The sequence below is a fragment of the Ovis canadensis genome, chromosome 2, assembly GCF_042477335.2.
Source record: "Ovis canadensis isolate MfBH-ARS-UI-01 breed Bighorn chromosome 2, ARS-UI_OviCan_v2, whole genome shotgun sequence".
Classification (NCBI taxonomy): domain Eukaryota; kingdom Metazoa; phylum Chordata; class Mammalia; order Artiodactyla; family Bovidae; genus Ovis; species Ovis canadensis.
In genome coordinates this window covers 150,349,709-150,368,210 of record NC_091246.1, presented here as the reverse complement: position 1 = coordinate 150,368,210, position 18,502 = coordinate 150,349,709, and the positions used below count along the sequence as shown (strand labels likewise).

The 18,502-nt window shown below is 42.5% G+C and overlaps 1 protein-coding gene across 4 annotated transcripts in view; it reads right to left on the bottom strand.

Moving 5' to 3' along the window:
• The window catches only part of GRB14 (growth factor receptor bound protein 14), a 126,292-nt gene extending 110,332 nt beyond the window's left edge, over positions 1 to 15,960 (bottom strand). For 3 of the 4 annotated variants that reach the window (XM_069574314.1, XM_069574315.1, XM_069574316.1), the window contains exons 1-2: positions 15,314 to 15,960; positions 13,925 to 14,057 (exon numbers count right to left, since the gene is read on the bottom strand). In XM_069574314.1, the coding sequence (XP_069430415.1) occupies positions 13,925 to 14,057; positions 15,314 to 15,504 (324 nt within the window). In that variant the 5' untranslated portion in view covers positions 15,505 to 15,960. Of the gene's footprint in view, positions 1 to 4,702; positions 4,861 to 13,370; positions 13,418 to 13,924; positions 14,058 to 15,313 lie in introns of all 4 variants that reach the window. The other variant, XM_069574313.1, reaches the window with a different exon arrangement.
• Between the last annotated feature and the right edge of the window lie 2,542 nt (positions 15,961 to 18,502).

Genomic DNA, 18,502 nt, shown 5'->3' with positions numbered 1-18,502 from the left:
ATGAGATGGATGAAACTGGAGCCGATTATACAGAGTGAAGTAAGCCAGAAAGAAAAACAACAATACAGTATACTAACACATATATATGGAATTTAGGAAGATGGCAATGACGACCCTGTATGCAAGACAGGAAAAAAGACACAGATGTGTATAACGGACTTTTGGACTCAGAGGGAGAGGGAGAGGGTGGGATGATTTGGGAGAATGGCATTGTAACATGTATACTATCATGTAAGAATTGAATCGCCAGTCTATGTCTGACGCAGGATATAGCATGCTTGGGGCTGGTGCATGGGGATGACCCAGAGAGATGTTATGGGGAGGGAGGTGGGAGGGGGGTTCATGTTTGGGAATGCATGTAAGAATTAAAGATCTTAAAATTTAAAAAATTAAAAAATAAATAAAAAAATTAAAAAAAAAAACAATTAGGTATAAAATTAGAAAGGGTTTCACTAATTATAGTATTCATCATGGAAAAGTTTTCTCATGGTTTTAATGAAAGCAACCTGTATATACTTCTAGAAATTAGTCTAGTGTATTTTATTGATGATGTTGTCATTGTTTAGTCACCTAAGCTGTATCCAGCTCTTTTGGACCTCATGGACTGTGGCCCACCAGGCTCTTCTGTCCATGAGATTTCCCAGGCAAGAAGACTGGAGTGGGTTGCCATTTCCTTTTCCTGGGGATCTTCCCAACCCAAGGACTGAACCCAAATCTCCTGGATTATCAGGAGGATTCTTTACCACTGAGCCACCTTGGGAGCCCATTTGATTAATAGAAAGTGGAAAATACTAATGTATGTTATGATTAAATAGGCTGGGAATTGACTGGAATGAATAGTTCATTATATAATTTGATAAAATACCACAATACTAAGACAGACACATAAAAGCTGAAAGAAAATAGGTATAAATTATATCCTTGAGACGCTGTGGCATACAATCCAAGACTGCCCTTTTCAGGACTGAAGGACTAATTCTCCCAGCTGTTATAGTGTCAGCCACTAAGACCTGGCTAAGCGTTGGGGGTGGGGCGTGCAAAATATCAGACACGACTGAGTGACTGAGGACAAGGGCTTCCCAGATGGCTAAGTGGTAAAGAATCTACCTGCCAATGCAGGAGCTGAGAAGGTCCCCTGAAGGAGGAAATGGCAACCCACTCTAGTATTCTTGCCTGAGAAATCCCACGGACAGAGGAGCCTGCGGGCTACAGTCCATCGGGTTGCAAGAGTCAGACATGACTGCGCGACAAGCACACCATGCATGCAAGTTTTCCCCACCTGTCACTGCTCTCAGCTGAGGAGAGTCACCATGTTCAAGCTCGGGTCCCTGCTGAGCAGCCTCTGTGCCCTAATTCTGAACAATGCTATAGGGCCTTTGCAGCTCTAGCTCCTATGAGATCAGCTGATGCTTCTGCTGTGGCTGCACTGCACCCCAACTTGTCCTGTGCTCATCCCACAGACAGTGTTCCCAAGTGCCCTGAGCCCCAGCATACTTCCTGCAGGCAAACCTAGGCTCCAAGTCGGCTCCCTGGAGAACTTCCCTCATCCACAGAACCCACTTAGTAATACATATAACATCAGGTGTTTGTAGGTGCATTTTCTTTCGGCTGTGGATATGTCTCAAGTGTTGAGAACAGTGGAAAATACATATAAACTACATTTAAATACATCACAAAAGGCCATTTTCAGCATTCAGTATTTCCCACTGATGCGCTCGCTTTTTGCTTTGTTCTTAGGAAACTCTCCCTCAAAAGTTATATATTCTTTGACAACAGTCGGTAGAGGGAAGAACTAAGTCAGTAAATGTAAACTGAAAAACAGAAAAAGTGAAAATTGTCATTACTCCCATCATATATCTGAATTCAGAATGTTTCAACATCAGCCAAAATCCTTATTTCTAACCATGTTGCCCCTTAACAAAAATATAAGGCATAAAAAAGACAAGAACCCCTTCTGATTTGTTGCACTCTGATTAATCAGTAAAGGAAGCTTTCCCTGTGTGTGATGCCCTGGAGGTTTCATGCCCCAGGGTGATGCACCAAGTGAGACAGTTACTGTGAACACAGGTAGCTGTTAGGAGGAAGTACACATGGAGGATGAGGATCTGGAAACTAGTTATCTTAAATCTCTGAGTTTGTAAATCTCTTGGAAAGGCTTTCTGTATATCCACAGGGTATATGTCTCCCCATTTCTATATCATAGCACTGGCCTAAATCATTCATTGATGACATTAATAGGTAATAATTTAAAACACTTGCTATAAGAATAGGGCTTCCCAAGTAGTACTACTGGTAAAGAACAAGCTTGCCAACACAAGAGACATAAAAGACACGGGTTCGATCCCTCGGTCGGGAAGATTCCCTTGGAGGAGGAAACGGCACCCCACTCCAGGATTCTTGCCTGGAGAATCCCACGGACAGAGGCGTCTAATAGGCTACAGTCCATATGGTCACAAAGATTCGGACACAACTGAAGTAACTTAGCACGCACATGCTGGTGGTTCAGATGGTAATGAATCTGCCTTCAATGCAGGAGACCTGGGTTCAATCCTTGGGTCGGGAAAATCCCCTGGAGGAAAGCATGGCTACCCACTTCAATATGCTTGCCTGAAGAACCCCATGAACAGAGGAGCCTGGCAGGCTACAGTCCATGGGATCACAAAAAGTCAGACATGACTGAAGTGACTTAGCATGCATGCATGCACACTATAATAACATATACCCCGTACTCTGAGAGACTCATCTTAAAAACCCAACTCATATTTACACATTTTTTTTTCTAAATGCGTAGATTTTAAGCACACAATAAACTGGAAGTGTAACAATCCACCATGTTCTTATCACATAATTCCATTAAATGAGAATAATGATTAAAATCAGAAATATGTCCACTAATTTCATGATCAAAATTTCCTATGTGCATAATGAAAGAAAAAGATATATACTGCTAAAATCCCACAGGTCTACGAACCTAGGATATTAGTTTTTTGTAAATAGAATCTGTTAATAAAATTAGAAATATGTTTTAATGTTTTAAAATTTGATGAAGAGGAAAAAGATGACTGACAATGATTAGAATAAATATGCCAAATATAGTTTGTTTAATTGGTTTTAACTATTTATCTTCAATAATCCATCTACTCATTCTTTCCTTAAAAGAATCCAAGAACAATAAAACCACCGTATTTTATTTGGAGAGGAAAAAAAATAACTAGAGCAAATAAATAAATGAGACTGTTCAGATTATGGTAACTATGACCAAGGAAATATACTAGGAGATGTGATAGAATGGGGAAAGAAAGTGTGGAGGGATACTTTAGGTTGACTTGTCCAAAAAGGCCTCCCTGATGAGATTATCTTAAGCTAGGATCTAAAGAGGAGTCAGCTTTGTAAATAACCAGGACAAAAAGGCTCCAGATGGAGAAAACAGTCAAGCCCAAGACTCTGAGGTAGGAAAAAAAAGCCTGCCAAGTTCACATTCAGGCAGGACTGTGCCTCTCCAGTGGTTAGAACATGAAGAGTAGAATGCAGGTGAGGTTCAAGACATGGACAGAAAGCAAACTGCTTGGGAACCTGTAGGCCAAGGCAGAATTTTAAATTTTCTCATAAGCTATCAAAAAGTTTTCAACCAGAGAGTAACATAATGTGATCTACATTTTTAAAAGTTCATTTCTACCAAGTCTATGGAAAATGGACCACAATAGGCTAAAGCAGAGGCAAAAGGAGGCCATTTAAAATGTTCCTAGATGTCAGAAGACAGAGGCTCAAGTTGGGATGGTAGCAGCAGAGACGGAGAGAAGGTTATGGATTCAAGTTTATTGGGATGGAAGATGTAGCAGTACTTGAAAGAAGGTCAGAAACAGGACTCCTTGGTTTTTGACTTGAGTGATCAAACAAATGACTTGAGCAAGTGGAGTTTAGAAAAGGACATAGAAGTTATAAGCCCCTCAAACCCTTTAAGCCAAGCATAACCAAGTGCATACTGAACCTAGGCCAGTCTCCACTGTTCATATCTAATCTTATAGCCTTATTTCTAAGTTTAAATACAATTTCACCACACAAACTGACCCCTTCCAGATATGCTACCTTTCTGACTTTCTCTTATTTGGATCTAGACACACTGATGCACAATGTCAAGTTTAAAAGCCCCTTCTTGTCCCCATTATCTCTGTAAAGTTGGCTCCTGTGCACCTTGCCCCATGGCACCCAAATGTTTTCTTTGTCAAAGGAGGTGTGGTAACCACGTGAGAAGATCTAAGACTGAAAGTGAAATGCTTGGGCCAATGGGATCAAAAAAGCCTCCTAAGACACCTGTCTACTATGCAATCATTAGTATTAATATTCCAAGAGCCATTAGAATCACTTGCTCTAGCAACAGATAAAAATTGTAGCACTCAGGGGCCCCGAAAGTGGGCAATAGGCTAATATCACATCACTCAGCAGCAGGACCCTATTAAAAACTAGGTTTGTGGATTCCCAGTCCAGTATCTTTCAATTATATCATATGGCCCTACATCTTTCTATGGAAATGATATTAAAAGCTGGTGCAGAGGATGGTGTAAATCTACCATTTGGAGGTGCGACTGTGGATTAAAAAACTTTAACTGGCTCCCCTAATAACCTAATAATATCTAGCATTATATGTGCTCAGTCTAATCCAACTCTTTGCATCCCCATGGACTATATGTAGCCAGTCAGTCACCTCTGTCCATGGAATTTTCCAGGCAAGAATACTGGAGCAGGTTGCCGTTTCCTCTTCCAGAGGATCTTCCCAACACAGACTGAAAAAGTCTCCTGAGTCTCCTTCACTGGCAGACGGATTCTTTACCACTGCACCACCTGGGAAACCCCATCTTACAGCTATGGAAAAAATACAAGTGAATAAATAGCCAACTTATAAACGATCTTTCAGAATAGATGGAAACATCTGTAAAATACCAATAGTTAAAAATGGTAATCCTGCTATTTGTGTTTATTCTCTCTGTGGCTTTGAAAACTACTCAAAAAGAGGAACCAAAGGGAAGGACAAGAAGTAAAAGATACTTTTCCTATGTCAGCTCTCCCGTTAGACTTCTAAACTGATTCTGAAAGTTTCCCTTCTGCTCCCTTTCTTTGGCAAAGGGCTTGTGGCCATTTCCTAAGTTCTGCATTAAGCTAGCCCTTACCGAGAGTGCCGAAAGGACAGTTCCCAAGTCTGATTATCCTTGTTCAGATACTTATACAATTGAGTTTATTACTATTCCATATCAGCTGACATGTTTCAAAGTAACTCCATAAGACTGCAGAAAGCTTTTCTATATTAATTAAGATCCACATTTATATTGAACCATGAATGACTCCAATTTTCCTTCTCTTGAAAGAACTTAATATATGCCCTAGGGAAAAACAAACTAGAAGCTGAGCTTTCAAAGAAGTAAAAAATACAAGTCATGTTGCAGATAAAGGTTGGACTGCAAATGTATCCTGCAAATTAACTAAAAATTAGAAGCAAACTTCAAACTGGACATAAAACCTTGACAAGCAGATCTGCTAGGGGATTTAAGTTTTAAAATAGGAAGAGACAGCTGTTTTCTGTTACAGTCGAAGGTATCTAACATGAAGTAGGGAGGATCCTGGGTTGATAGTTCCTGTCCTCAGAAGCCAAGGGACCTCAGTAAGATGCAGGCTTAGAACAAAGAACAAGGAACAAGGAAGGTGACCATCACTGAAGGGTGTCGTCAACTGAAACCACTGTCAAGTAAACTCCCTTCAAGTGAATTAGTGATTTGAGGTAAAGGAGGTGGATCCTGTGAATTGTGCACAGTATGTCAGACAAATTAATCAGTGGGTTACCGTATATCATTCATATAAGAATTTGTGTGTCCACTGCTTTTTGTTTGAGCTTTTTTCCCGAGGGCACTAGTTATTCATTATTTCCTCCCCACCTCCATACATACACCCACTGAACTTGCACTTCCTACTCACAGAATTTGTTCCGTAACCTTTGCTGAGTGAGCAGCAGTCCAGGTCCCTCGTGTCACCTTGGCCACAGCTGACTGAATAAGAGCTGGACATACCGGGCCAACAGCTCTCTCCAAATATGGACTCCAGTCAGTCACCACATGCTAAACCAGCAACAGGAAGCAATAGCTATTCCAGTAAGGGTGGCCACTCGGGGCCACACGCGGGGACGTGCCATCAAGACGAGCAAGGCCATGGAGAAATATCAGAGGATGATACGGACTTAGAAAAAGAAGCAGAGACTACGTGCTATGTTTATGGGAAAATCAAGAGGGAGAATGGAGAAAGTGGCTGCCTTGATTTTTGCTGGCTTTCTGATTCCCAATTCCAGTCTCTCATGAGATCAATGAACTTTTGGCCTTCAGGTACTATAATATAACCTTTCAAACTAGTTCACATGAGGCTCTGTTCACCCCAAACAATCAATACCTGGATAAAATACCAACTAAAGTCCTTTTGTAATATTTCTACCTTTTCTCAACTAAATAAAATTGTCTGCAATCTTGAAAGGTCAAATTGCTCCAGAGCCTAAAAGCAGCAGAGAATAAGAGTACCCCTAATTTTGTATGTATGTTAAAGAAAACAAGAAGTCAAATCCCATGCCCTTCACCAGGATATTATTATTCAGTGGATTTTATAAGAAGCCCCAGTATCTATATTTTTAATAAGCATCCCTGCTGATTCTGAGGAAGGTGGTCCAGTGAGAAGTACTGTTCTAAAGCCTGCTTCAATACTGCTACAAAGATCTAGGCACTTTTGAATTTCTCCCAAGGAAAATCATTTTCATCAAGTGTCAACATTCAAAAGTAGCACTCTGCTGCTGGAAACACATATTTGTTTGAAACCCCAATAAGGAGCAAGTATTGTTTCTGCATATTTTCTGCAAATATACAAAATTTGCATTTCATTTTACATAATATAGGATTTTGTAAAACAGCCTGGCGGCCTAAACACAATGTATAATGCTGTTTCCATGAATTCAAACAGCCAAAGACCTATTTAAAGATTCTGAAGTTTAAAGATTACCAGTTTGTAATTTGAGGATTTCATGTATCATTCCAACTTAGAAAATTTGATTATGAAGGATATTAAGTGATACCAAGAAATTTTTCACATGCAGCTCAGGCGGTGAAGAATCCACCTACAATGCAGGAGACCCTGGTTCGATTCCTGGGTCAGGAAGATCCCCTGGTGAAGGGATAGGCTACCCACTCCAGTATTCTTGGACTTCCCTAGTGCTTCAACTGGTAAAGAATCTTCCTGCAGTGTGGGAGACCTGGGTTCGATCCCTGGGTTGGGAAGACCCCCTGGAGAAGGGAACAGCTACCCACTCTAGTATTCTGGCCTGGAGAATTTCATGGACTGTATAGTCCATGGGGTCGCAAAGAGTCGGACACGACTGAACGACTCACTTTTCAAGGAATTTTTATTTTTGTTAGGGAATAATGACCTGTTGGTTAAATAAGAAAATGTAGTTTTCAGCAGTGCATACAAAACTAGGTAGGAATGCAATGACAGGATGTCCAGAATTTACTTTTTTTAAAAAGTAATTTTTTGTGCTTCAACAAACACAATAAAAATTTCAAAAAGGAATAGATGAAATAAATGAGACAAAATCTTGATAACTGCTAAATCTGGAAAATGAGAATGGGGAGTAGAGTTCTTTGCTTTCTTCTTCTATGTATATTGGAGAAATGAGTATGTAAATTTGGATGATGCAGGAGCCACATAAGAACCACACATACAGGTTTAGCACTGCATAAATTAAAATCACTACTGACATCATGAAGGAATGATATCAGAGACCCTTTCATTAGGGTCAGAGATGAACTTACTGTTTGATAGTCCTGGACATATAAGAAGAAAACAAAAACCAAAGGCAGAGCATATGGAAAACAATTTCTTTAATTATTTGGAAGATAGTTTTTATTTTACTGAGATATACAAAAAGGTTTAATTCAATATAAATGGACCAGAAATAGTGTGGTGAGGGACAAACACATACAGAAAAGACACTTTTCGATTTCCCTTTATCTAAACTGTGGCAGCATGGACAAATCACTTCTGAGATTTGTACTTAAAAAAAAAAATCTTACGATGTGGATGACACACACACTTCCTGGCCTCAGTGTGCCTATGGACTGTAAACTACACACGAAATCCATTTATTAATAACACTGATTAAACTTACTTGATGTAGACCAATGATTTGATAGATTTTTCATATCAGTTTTAGGGAGAAGACAGAGAAGAAAGCTAGAGGGGGGAGAAAACACAAAAAGACTGCTATAGTCGAGGAAGGAAAAAGAAAAAGGAATCCAGATCCTTAGGTGGAGATCATCAAACAGCATTTGCTGCCTCACCTTTTATATTATGGGGAGAGTTATAACTAACAACAACTGATACAGGTTTATTACTTTGCTATTCTTACAGTTCTCAGTTTCTGCGGATATTGTACCTTCCTTAAAAGGGGGCTGTCTACGCTTCAAGAAATCCAATTTTCAGGTTCTAGCTGTGATAACACCAGCCACATAACATTTATTTGCCTCAACTTGTTCATCTGTAGAAGACTGTTTCACCAGCTTATCTCAAAGATCTCTTCCAGCTTTAAACTTCCTTGACACAGTTTCTCACAAGTGATTTTTTATCTTTAAAATCTTCAGTGGCTTTATTTTGAACTAGTTATCCTACACAGCCCTGGAAAGCAATGAGCCAGAGCAACTACATAAACTGAGTCCAAGTACAAAAATAACCTGGGGGGAGGCAAACTCGAGAAAAGAACTGATTCTTTTGCAAAGGCTAAAGATATTCTTTCCCTTTCTTCAAATAATAAATGCTCAGGTATGATTTCCTGGTAAATTTTAATCAGAAATAGAAAAAAGATACCTAAATTCATAAGTTACTTTTCACATAAAATTTAAATTGCAAGTAACTTTTCTGGATCATGTATATGGAGGGCACACTTTAAATCTGCATTACTGGCAAACACAAAGAAGTATGCTGAAGAAATATACCCAGCTAGTATTATTTTTTAAAAGGTGAGGGGAGAATAAAGAATCCAGATTCTATCCCAATCTAGTTCGTATTTTAAAATAAAAATATTGAAAGCATATAGTAATGTATACTATATGCTTTAAGACATTTTATTTGCACAAAGGGATAAAGCATATTCTATTTGTGGCATCAATTCATTTTACCACTCATGTATTATGTAGACACTGCAAATTGTGAAAAACAAAAAAAAGTATCTATGGCCTGTAAAATGGTTTTCGGCTGTGGTTTTGAAAGGCCACATGAGATTTAACATTGCCAGTCTGGATTCTTTCAAACTTTCTGGTCATTTATTTCTAAGTAACAAGTGTAATTCTTCACTTTTTCTATGGGGGGAAAAGAATTGCTAAAATGACTGGAATGGTTAAACAAAACAAATCAAAGAGAGACTATAAAGAAATGAGACATCGTTTCCTATAATGTTTCAGCCATAAATAATAGTCAATAGAAACCCAGTACATCATCTCAACCAAAGGTCAGAGATAATTGGGCCTGAAATATCATCTTGTAAAGGGTTAATCTGTGTCACAAAGACACTGAGCTTGGGGGAGTTACTGACATAGAGTCCACCTGTCCCCAACACCTCCCTCATTCCAAAGAACTAAGCATATAGAAAGGAATAAAAACAAAGGTTCAGTTCTAAAAGCAAAGTCTAGGTGCAGAAAAGAGAACAAAAAGAATGCAAGAGATTTCCCTGGCAGTCCGTGTGTTAAGTCACTTCAGTCGTGTCCAACTCTTTGCGACCCAGTGGACAGTAGCCCACCAGGCTCCTCTGTCCATGGGGTTCTCCAGGCAAGAACATTGGAGTGAGCTGCCATGCCTTCCTCCAGGGGATCTTCCCGACCCAGGGACCGAACCCGCATCTCTTACGGCTCCTGCATTGGCAGGCAGGTTCTTTACCACTAGTGCCACCTGGAAGCCCTGACCTCGTGGTCCAGTAGTTAAGATCCACTTTGCAATGCAGGTGATGTACGTTTGATCCCTGGTCAGGGAACTAAGATCCCACAACGAGAGAGCCCGCAAGCCACAACTTCTGGGCCTGAGCACTCTAAAGCCCATGCCCCACAACAAGAGAGGCCCCCACACCTCAAGGAGAAGTCCCTCTGCTGCAACAAGAGAAGCCCCTGTGTGCTGCAACTAGAGAAAACCCGTGCTCCTCAACAAAGATCCCACAGGCTGCAACAAAGACCCGGCACAGCCAAAACAAATTAATGCACAAAGGAGCCTTCTTGCCCAGCTCTAGGACACCCTTCTCTTCACAGAAGTCCCAACCCTTGCACCAAGGAAGAGATGAGCAGGGAGGGTGCCTCTCTGATGGAAGTACCCTTGGGACTGGACCCTAGGATTCAGGCCAGAACTCTGCTCGGGCCAGAGCACAGCTGTCTGTGTGGGTGCAGGGCTCTCACTGAAGGTCACTGTGGGACAGGACATAAAGGCCCAAGTAGGGAACTGGTCGGAGTAAAGCACAGCATAGCACCCTTCTTCCACTTCGCCAATCTGCTGAACCAGATCTGAAGAAACATTGTCACTCAGAATCAGATGTCCTGCTCTAGAGGGTCACTACCCACACTTGGGCCACACTCTGACTTGACCCTGACACATACACCCACTCTCTTTCTCTTTTTTCTTCCTCTATTAACCTAATCAGTTCAGTTCAGTTCAGTCACTCAGTCATGTCCAACTCTTTGCGACCCCATGAATCACAGCACGTCAGGCCTCCCTGTCCATCACCAACTCCCAGAGTTCACTCAGACTCATGTCCATCAAGTCAGTAATGCCATCCAGCCATCTCATCCTCTGTCGTCCCCTTCTCCTCCTGCCCTCAATCCCTCCCACCATCAGAGTCTTTTCCAATAGGTCAACTCTTTGCATGAGGTGGCCAAAGTACTGGAGTTTCAGCTTTAGCATCATTCCTTCCAAAGAAATCCCAGGGCTGATCTCCTTCAGAATGGATTGGTTGGATCTCCTTGCAGCCCAAGGGACTCTCAAGAGTCTTCTCCAACACGACACTTCAAAGGCATCAATTTTTCGGCATTCAGCCTTCTTCACAGTCCAACTCTCACATCCATAAAGGACCACAGGAAAAACCATAGCCTTGACTAGACGGACCTTAGTCGGCAAAGTAATGTCTCTGCTTTTTAATATGCTATCTAGGTTGGTCATAACTTTTCTTCCAAGGAGTAAGCGTCTTTTAATTTCATGGCTGCAGTCACCATCTGCAGTGATTTTGGAGCCCCCCAAAATAAAGTCTGACACTGTTTCCACTGTTTCCCCATCTATTTCCCATGAAGTGATGGGACCAGATGCCATGATCTTCATTTTCTGAATGTTGAGCTTTAAGCCAACTTTTTCACTTTCATCAAGAGGCTTTTGAGTTCCTCTTCACTTTCTGCCATAAGGGTGGTGTCATCTGCATATCTGAGGTTATTTATATTTCTCCTGGCAATCTTGATTCCAGCTTGTGTTTCTTCCAGCCCAGTGTTTCTCGTGATATAATCATAAGATGTTTATTCTCTCTTTATTCAAAAGAAACCCTGCCCCTTCAGCTCATCTGGTAGACACAGGCTTTCTCCCAGTGCTCATTCACAAATTTAAAGCCGGAGTAAACCCAGGCCTTTCTCTGTCTTCTTCCCTTCCTCTGTTCAGCTCCTAATGCTTAACCTAGCCCTACCTTTTGATAAATACCCTTTTTAATTTAATTATTTTTTTCTTTTACTTTGTGGCTGTACGACACAGTATGTGGGATCTTAGTTCCCCAGTCAGAGAGAATTCATGTCCCCTGCATTGGAAAAATGGAGTTTTAACCACTGGACCACCAGGAAAGTCCCGATAAACACCCTTTGGGGGCATTTTTGCTTAACTCTGTGCCTCAGAGCCTAGTATGATGCAAGAAACATAGCAGGCCATTCATAAATAGGGAAATGATGTATTAAATTGCCCAAAGGACCATTATGCCATCATCAGACATTTCCTTTCCCCATCCTGGATCACAGGGATAGCTCAAAATCAATTTTTCCATCACCATGATGCACAAACAAATCTATCATCCATATTCCCATCTTCCATCTTAACCCAAACACACATTATTGAACCCATCACAGATAGGAAAAGCGCAGAAAAAAGGAAAGAGAACAATAGCTGGGGGAAAATAATCAACCGTCTTCTCTCTTTTCATTAACCCTCCACTTATGGCAAGCATCTGACTGTTGAAATTTGTTGCTTCTACCCTTGGAAGAAAAGCTATGACAAACCTAGATAGCATATTAAAAAGCAGAGACATCACTTTGTTGACACGGGTCTGTATAGTCAAAGCTATGGTTTTTCCAGTAATCATGTCAGGGTGTGAGAGTTGGACCATAAAGAAGGCTAGACGCCGAAGAATTGATATTTTCAAACTGTGGTGCTGGAGAAGACTCTTGAGAGTCCCTTGAATGGCAAGGAGATCAAACTAGTCGATCTTAAAGGAAATCAACCCTAAATATTCATTGGAAGGACTGATGCTGAAGCTGAAGCTCCAATACTTTGGCCATCTGATGCAAAGAACAGACTCACTGGAAAAGACTCTGATGCTGGGAAAGATTGAAGGCAAAAGTAGGGGGCAGCAGAGGATGAGATGATTGGATGGCATCACCAGTTCAATGGACATGTATGTGTAAGTATGTGAAAGTCACTCAGTTGTGTCCGAGTCTTTGCGACCCCATGAACTATACAGTCTGTGGAATTCTCCAGGCCAGAATACTGGAGTGGCTGGCCGTTCCCTTCTCCAGGGGATCTTCCCAACCCAGGGATCGAATCCAGGTCTCCCACATTGCAGGCTGATTCTTTACCAGCTGAGCCACAGGGAAGCCCAAGAATACTGGAGTGGGTAGCCTACCCCTTCTCCCGGGGATCTTCCCAACCCAGGAACTGAACTGGGGTCTCTTGCATTGCAGGTGGATTCTTTACCAACTGAGCTACTAGGGAAGCCCCCAGTGGTCATGGATTTGAGCAAATTCTGGGAAATAGTAAAAGACAGAGAAGCCTAGTGTGCTGTTTGTAGTACATGGGGTCACAGTTGGACACGACTTAGCGACTACGAACAACAACCCTTGCAAGAACAAGGTACATAGTGAAGCTTCTCTTTGTTTGCTGATTCAAGACTGGAATGAAGTATATTCAGAAGAGATGGGATTAACCTAGGAAACACTTTTTTTTTATAATTGTGATGCATCTCCCCACAGCTGCTTGGTTCTTGAAGTTTAATTTGCTCAAGTCAGCTCCATACTAGAAACTTGAAAGAAAATCATAAAAATTAAGTCCATAAGCTAATCATCACTTACAAGTCATCTGTCTTCTGCAGTCAGAAACTTCCAAACTGAGGAATTCGCTGAAATGAAAGAAAACCTGTGGAGTCCAAAACTCCATTTACCTTTCACCACAGATTCACCATAATCAATTTCCTTTAGTAAATAAGTTTGGCTTGGGTTGAAAATATGAAAGATTAAAGAAGGTATTAAAAGAACCGGTCAATTCCCTTCTCCCTCTAAATCACTACCAGCTCTTCCAGTTTCTGAGTTAAAATTGATCAGTTGTTATCATATATAACTCTCCACTTACAATGTGAATAATAATAGCTCCTAGGCTCTGTACTTCACATATATTCTTTCATTTAATCCATTCCAAAAGCCTGATGGGTATGTTTTAATGTACCCACTATACAGATGTGAAAAGTGAGACCCTAAAGGGAACTAATGGCAAAGAACTATGTCAGTTAATAGAGCTATTTAAAATAGGCCATGCTAACCTTTTGCTAATATTGTAAGTTACTATCTTAAAGATTATATGGATATAGAACTTCTAAGATTGTTTAATCAGAACATTTTAAAATGCATACCTGTTTTTTCCTTGAATTTGCTTTGGGAAACAGGCCTGCTGACAACACAGATGTAAATGGAGAGCAGCATAGCTCAGGAAAAGGATTTGGAATAGATGGCATTTCCAGAACATCAAGATCTTTCTTTTTTCTCCTACACCGAGAGAACATAGGATGTAATTTACATAAAACAGAATGTAAAATATAATTGCTGTCAGGATTAAAAAGTTAAGGCCAGAATGCCCCACTCTGTGACAATACTAATGTAAAGTATACAGGAAAAGTCTGTGGTGTACTTTCTGTGGGTCAGAATAAAACATGTCAATTGATATAAATCAATCTCCTTTTGCATTCCTTTCTTTCTTTCTTTTCTTTTGGCCTTTAAAAAGAAAATCACCAGGCCTGGAAGCCCCATTTCCAGCACTTCTGATAATTTTCCTGAAACTGACATACAGACTAGAGAATTATTGAAGTAAAAATCATCCTGAGGAGTTAGACATTGTTTTGCATCCACTAAATTGACAGTCTATAAACATTTAGTGAACTCATCCCTATTCTATTCTACTAATCACTTTTGAAAGTTATGGTTTATTAATTATAGCTGTGGTTCATCTCACTTCAAATTTCATTCACAATGTGGCCCACACACAGTCTGCTGATTTTTCAAGTGCTTATAGATACTAAACTGCAAGGCAGTGTTTTTGAGGAGGTAAGTGAATAGAACTTGCTAGTATTAATGTACTTTGGTCCACTGCAGAGTAATTTTAACTTCAGTGAAGTTGAAGCACTTTGAAAATCTGAAGAAAAAAAAAAAAGACATCATTTAAATGTATGAATATAAAGGACTATTGATTTTTGTATTGTTGCAGCCTTTTTCTTTCCTAAAGTATGTGTGAAATTGTGAATTCTACAGGCACTTAGGGCTGAATGCTATGGAGATTGGGAAACACTTTAAAGCCTCTATTCTTTCCTGCTGAACAGCTAGACTGCTCAAATGTCAATCCGTACTTTGCCTCTCCAGGGTCGCTCTAAGACTCCATGTGGGAGGCGAACTGATTTATTCTGATTTTTTTATAATATATAAAAGGGATTTTTTTTTTGTTTTTTAAAGCAGTAAAGAAGGAAGGAGGGTGGTCAGCCTAGAGCCCGGCCTCCTAGTTCACATCGATGGGCAGAGGCGAGAGCGACCCGGAGCTCTCAATGAATCGGTGATGCTATTTATAAGGCGCTGGGAGATCGCAATGTCCTGTCCATCCGGTAGGTTCTGCCAGCTCAAAGGGAATTGTCTTCTGAGACTTTCTCAAACTTGGCCCAGATCTGGGCACATGGCTCACCCCCTAGGACCGCCTCCTCACCCCTCGCCGGCTGCCAACCCAGGACACTCCCCCGCGCCCTCCGAGGGCTGCCTACCTGTCTGCCGCACAGCCGCGGGTCGCGTCCGGAGGGGGCAGGAGTGTCCGCGCGTGCAGCCAGGGGCCGGGCGCCAGGTCGCGGGCGTCGCCCCTCCCCTGGGCAGCGCCGCACACCTGGGCGGCCAGCGGCGAGTCCCGGGCAGCCGCCCGACCCGCGGCGCTCTGCCCATCTTGCAGGGAAGTGGTCATTGTCGCCGGCCGGGGGACTCGGGCGTCATGGGAGACCCGGCGTGGGGGTAGAAGGAGATCCGGCGGCGGGAGGCGAGGTGCCTGTTCGGCAGCCCGAGCGCGCTGCAGGTGCGGTGGCCTCGCCGCCTGCGCTCTGGACCCGGGCGGCTCAGAAGCTCGGCGGAGCGGTAGGCGAGGCGGCGGGGGAGGGGAGGGGGCGGAGGAGGAGGGTGGGGAGAGGGGAGGAGCGGCGGGTGGGTGGGGGCCGCGGGCGGCGGGGCGAGGCGCGGAGGGGGCGGGGAGGGCGCCGGGCGGGCCCCGCTCGCGGTCCGTGGCGCTGGGGGGCGCTGGCTGGGGGCCCGCGCCCCTGACTGCTGGCCCGCGAGGCTCGGGCCCCGGGCTCCCCAGGTGGGCGCCGGAGCGCGAGGCTGAGCCCGGGGTCGGGGCGGATCCGCGTCGCGGGAGGCGGGATCCATGTGATCGGGCGCTCCCTCGGGGCTAGCCTGGCAGAGCGCAGGCGGGGCAGGGGTCTGGACAGCCCTGACCCCCTAGACCTTTCATTCTTCTTGCTCTGCTATTGGAGAGCTGTCGCTGGGCCGCCATGACAGGCCCACCGTGCCAGGAGAGCGGGGGACCAGGTTTGTCCCAGTCTTTCCCCCACGTGCCTCTTGCTTCCACTCTGCAGCTGAGGACACCGGCGAGGGAGAAGGGGTGGACGGGGAACAGGCAGTACAATCGGTGCCGAAAACTACGGAGATGTTTGAGAATTCTGAGTAAGGTATGAGTAAACCTGACCTCTTAGGAATTAGGAAAATTATTCATTTTCTTCTGATAAGAGCAGCTTGCATCGAATGAGCCCCTACTCTGCCTAGTCGCGTTCTACCTCACAACGGCCTCATAAATTAGACGTTTACCCCGTTTTACAGATAAGGGAATTGAGGCTCCAAGTCATGGAGTACCTGGTACAAGACAGGGCTAGTGAAGTAGTGCAGTGAAGCTTCCAACCCAAAAGATTCCATGCCCCAAATCCAGACTGCTTGAAGTGGTAATTACATTATGCTCACCTGAGATGCAGTCGCCCTACTCTGAATTCTGAGTGGTAAATCTGTTTCTGCTCTTCCAATAAGTGCCCCATCCCAGTGCACTGTTCCGGGTTTCCAAATGTTTTATACACTCTTTGTTCTTTGACCAAATTAGGTAACATCTGTCCCTGGCTTCTGTTAACCAGGTTTTCTTAACCTTCACAACCTCTGCCAGGGAAAGGCAAACACTGCCTTCTAAAGACACTGGCAACCCCCCTGCTCCATATCTGTGTGACCCCCCTCACCCCAACACACACACACACACACACACACACACACACACACACCGTGGCACCAACCACTGCCGACGCCCAGGGTTTGCTAACCCCAGGCTGTGAGAAATCTGTAGTACTTCATAGAGGCACAAAATTTTGAGTCAAAGAGCTTACAGAATCCACGTCAAAATTAAAACCCAATAAATAGCAGTATTGACCTGGGTTACACATCAAGAGTGGTCTCCAGGACACTTTATACAATGCAATGGCTAAGCCCAGACCAAATGGTAGTTCCCCTGAGGGATAAAATTAGTAATACTAATCATGATGATAGCTAACATATTGGTGCTGTGTGCCAAGCAAAGCCCTCATTCACATCCTGTTCCGTGAAAGATGGTCTGGATTCTATGTGGATTTCAAGAGAATTTAATGTAAACGTACAGATATGTTGAAGTCTTTCTGGCAAAATTAAAAAGCATGTATTTGCAGATAACTTGAGCTAAAAACATAAAGAAATATAATTTCTTCATCATCATCATCAATCATTCCTGTTTTCATCCAAAAGTCCTGCAGGCAGTCATTGCTCCCTTCTGAAAATGATATAGTTTGAACATTCTAACAGGAAAGTGAATCAATAGCTGAGGTTTGTCCCCTCCCTACTCAACAACTCTCTCTTTGTCTTTCTGTCTTATACAGAGAAAGAGAGAGCAGGCTGTCTTTTTTTGCCAGAGAAAAGAGTAGGTGGAAACTATATCTTTGGAATCACTGGAAATACTATTTCCCAGTAGTGTATACTGCTCCACTTACCAGCATAAATTTTTTAACCTCAGGAAAGAATATTCATTGGTTGAATGAGATCTCAATTGTGCCTCCCCTCTCTGGGCATTTTCTCATTTAGTGGAAATCCAGGGAGTATCCATTTGCAGGCTTTATACTCCTCCTCTAACCCCCATGAGTAAAACTTATTATACCTGTAGTAATTGGGGGGAGGGGGGCAAAAAGGAAAAGAACAAATCTCTGAGGAATGAGAACTTAAATAGTTTTGTCTTGTAGATTGATGTTAAATATTGAATTTACTCCCAGACACCTTGAGGATCTATATCAAGAATGATACAGTTCCCTCATTCACATTTTTGAAGCAAGCCAACAAAAGAATTAGCTTTTGTATCCAAGAGATTAAAAAAAAAAAGATTCTGAATAAAGAGCTATGCAATATAAAAGGTACAGAATGCTATGAGACCTAGTACAGCCTAAGAGAACACAGAGGCATTTTTCTGTGAAAAGGGAAGTTCAAAAGAGATTTTCCTTCCCATAACTAATAAAGATATCTGAAACAGTAAAGCAGATACCTTGTCACCACAGAGCCAGTCCTCCCCTAGCAGCTGTTCTTTTTTTTTTTTAATTACTTTATTTTATTTTACAATACTGTATTGGTTTTGCCATACACTGACATGAATCCACCTGTAAAATGGTAAAGGAAGCAGTGTGTCTCCTGGCCCCTCCCCCACTGTAAGCCTTTTCTGCCCCTTGGTCTCAATCCAGGGATCCTAGCCTTCCTACCTCTAAGGAAAATGTGACCTCCTTGTTTTGTTCTCTCCCTTTCTCAACCAATCAAATTGCTTAACCCTTTAAATTGAGAAAGATAGCCCATGTACAAAGAAGAAGGTCACAAACAGAACTGTGTGATGATTTATCATAAGGCAAACACTGATGTCAGATGAT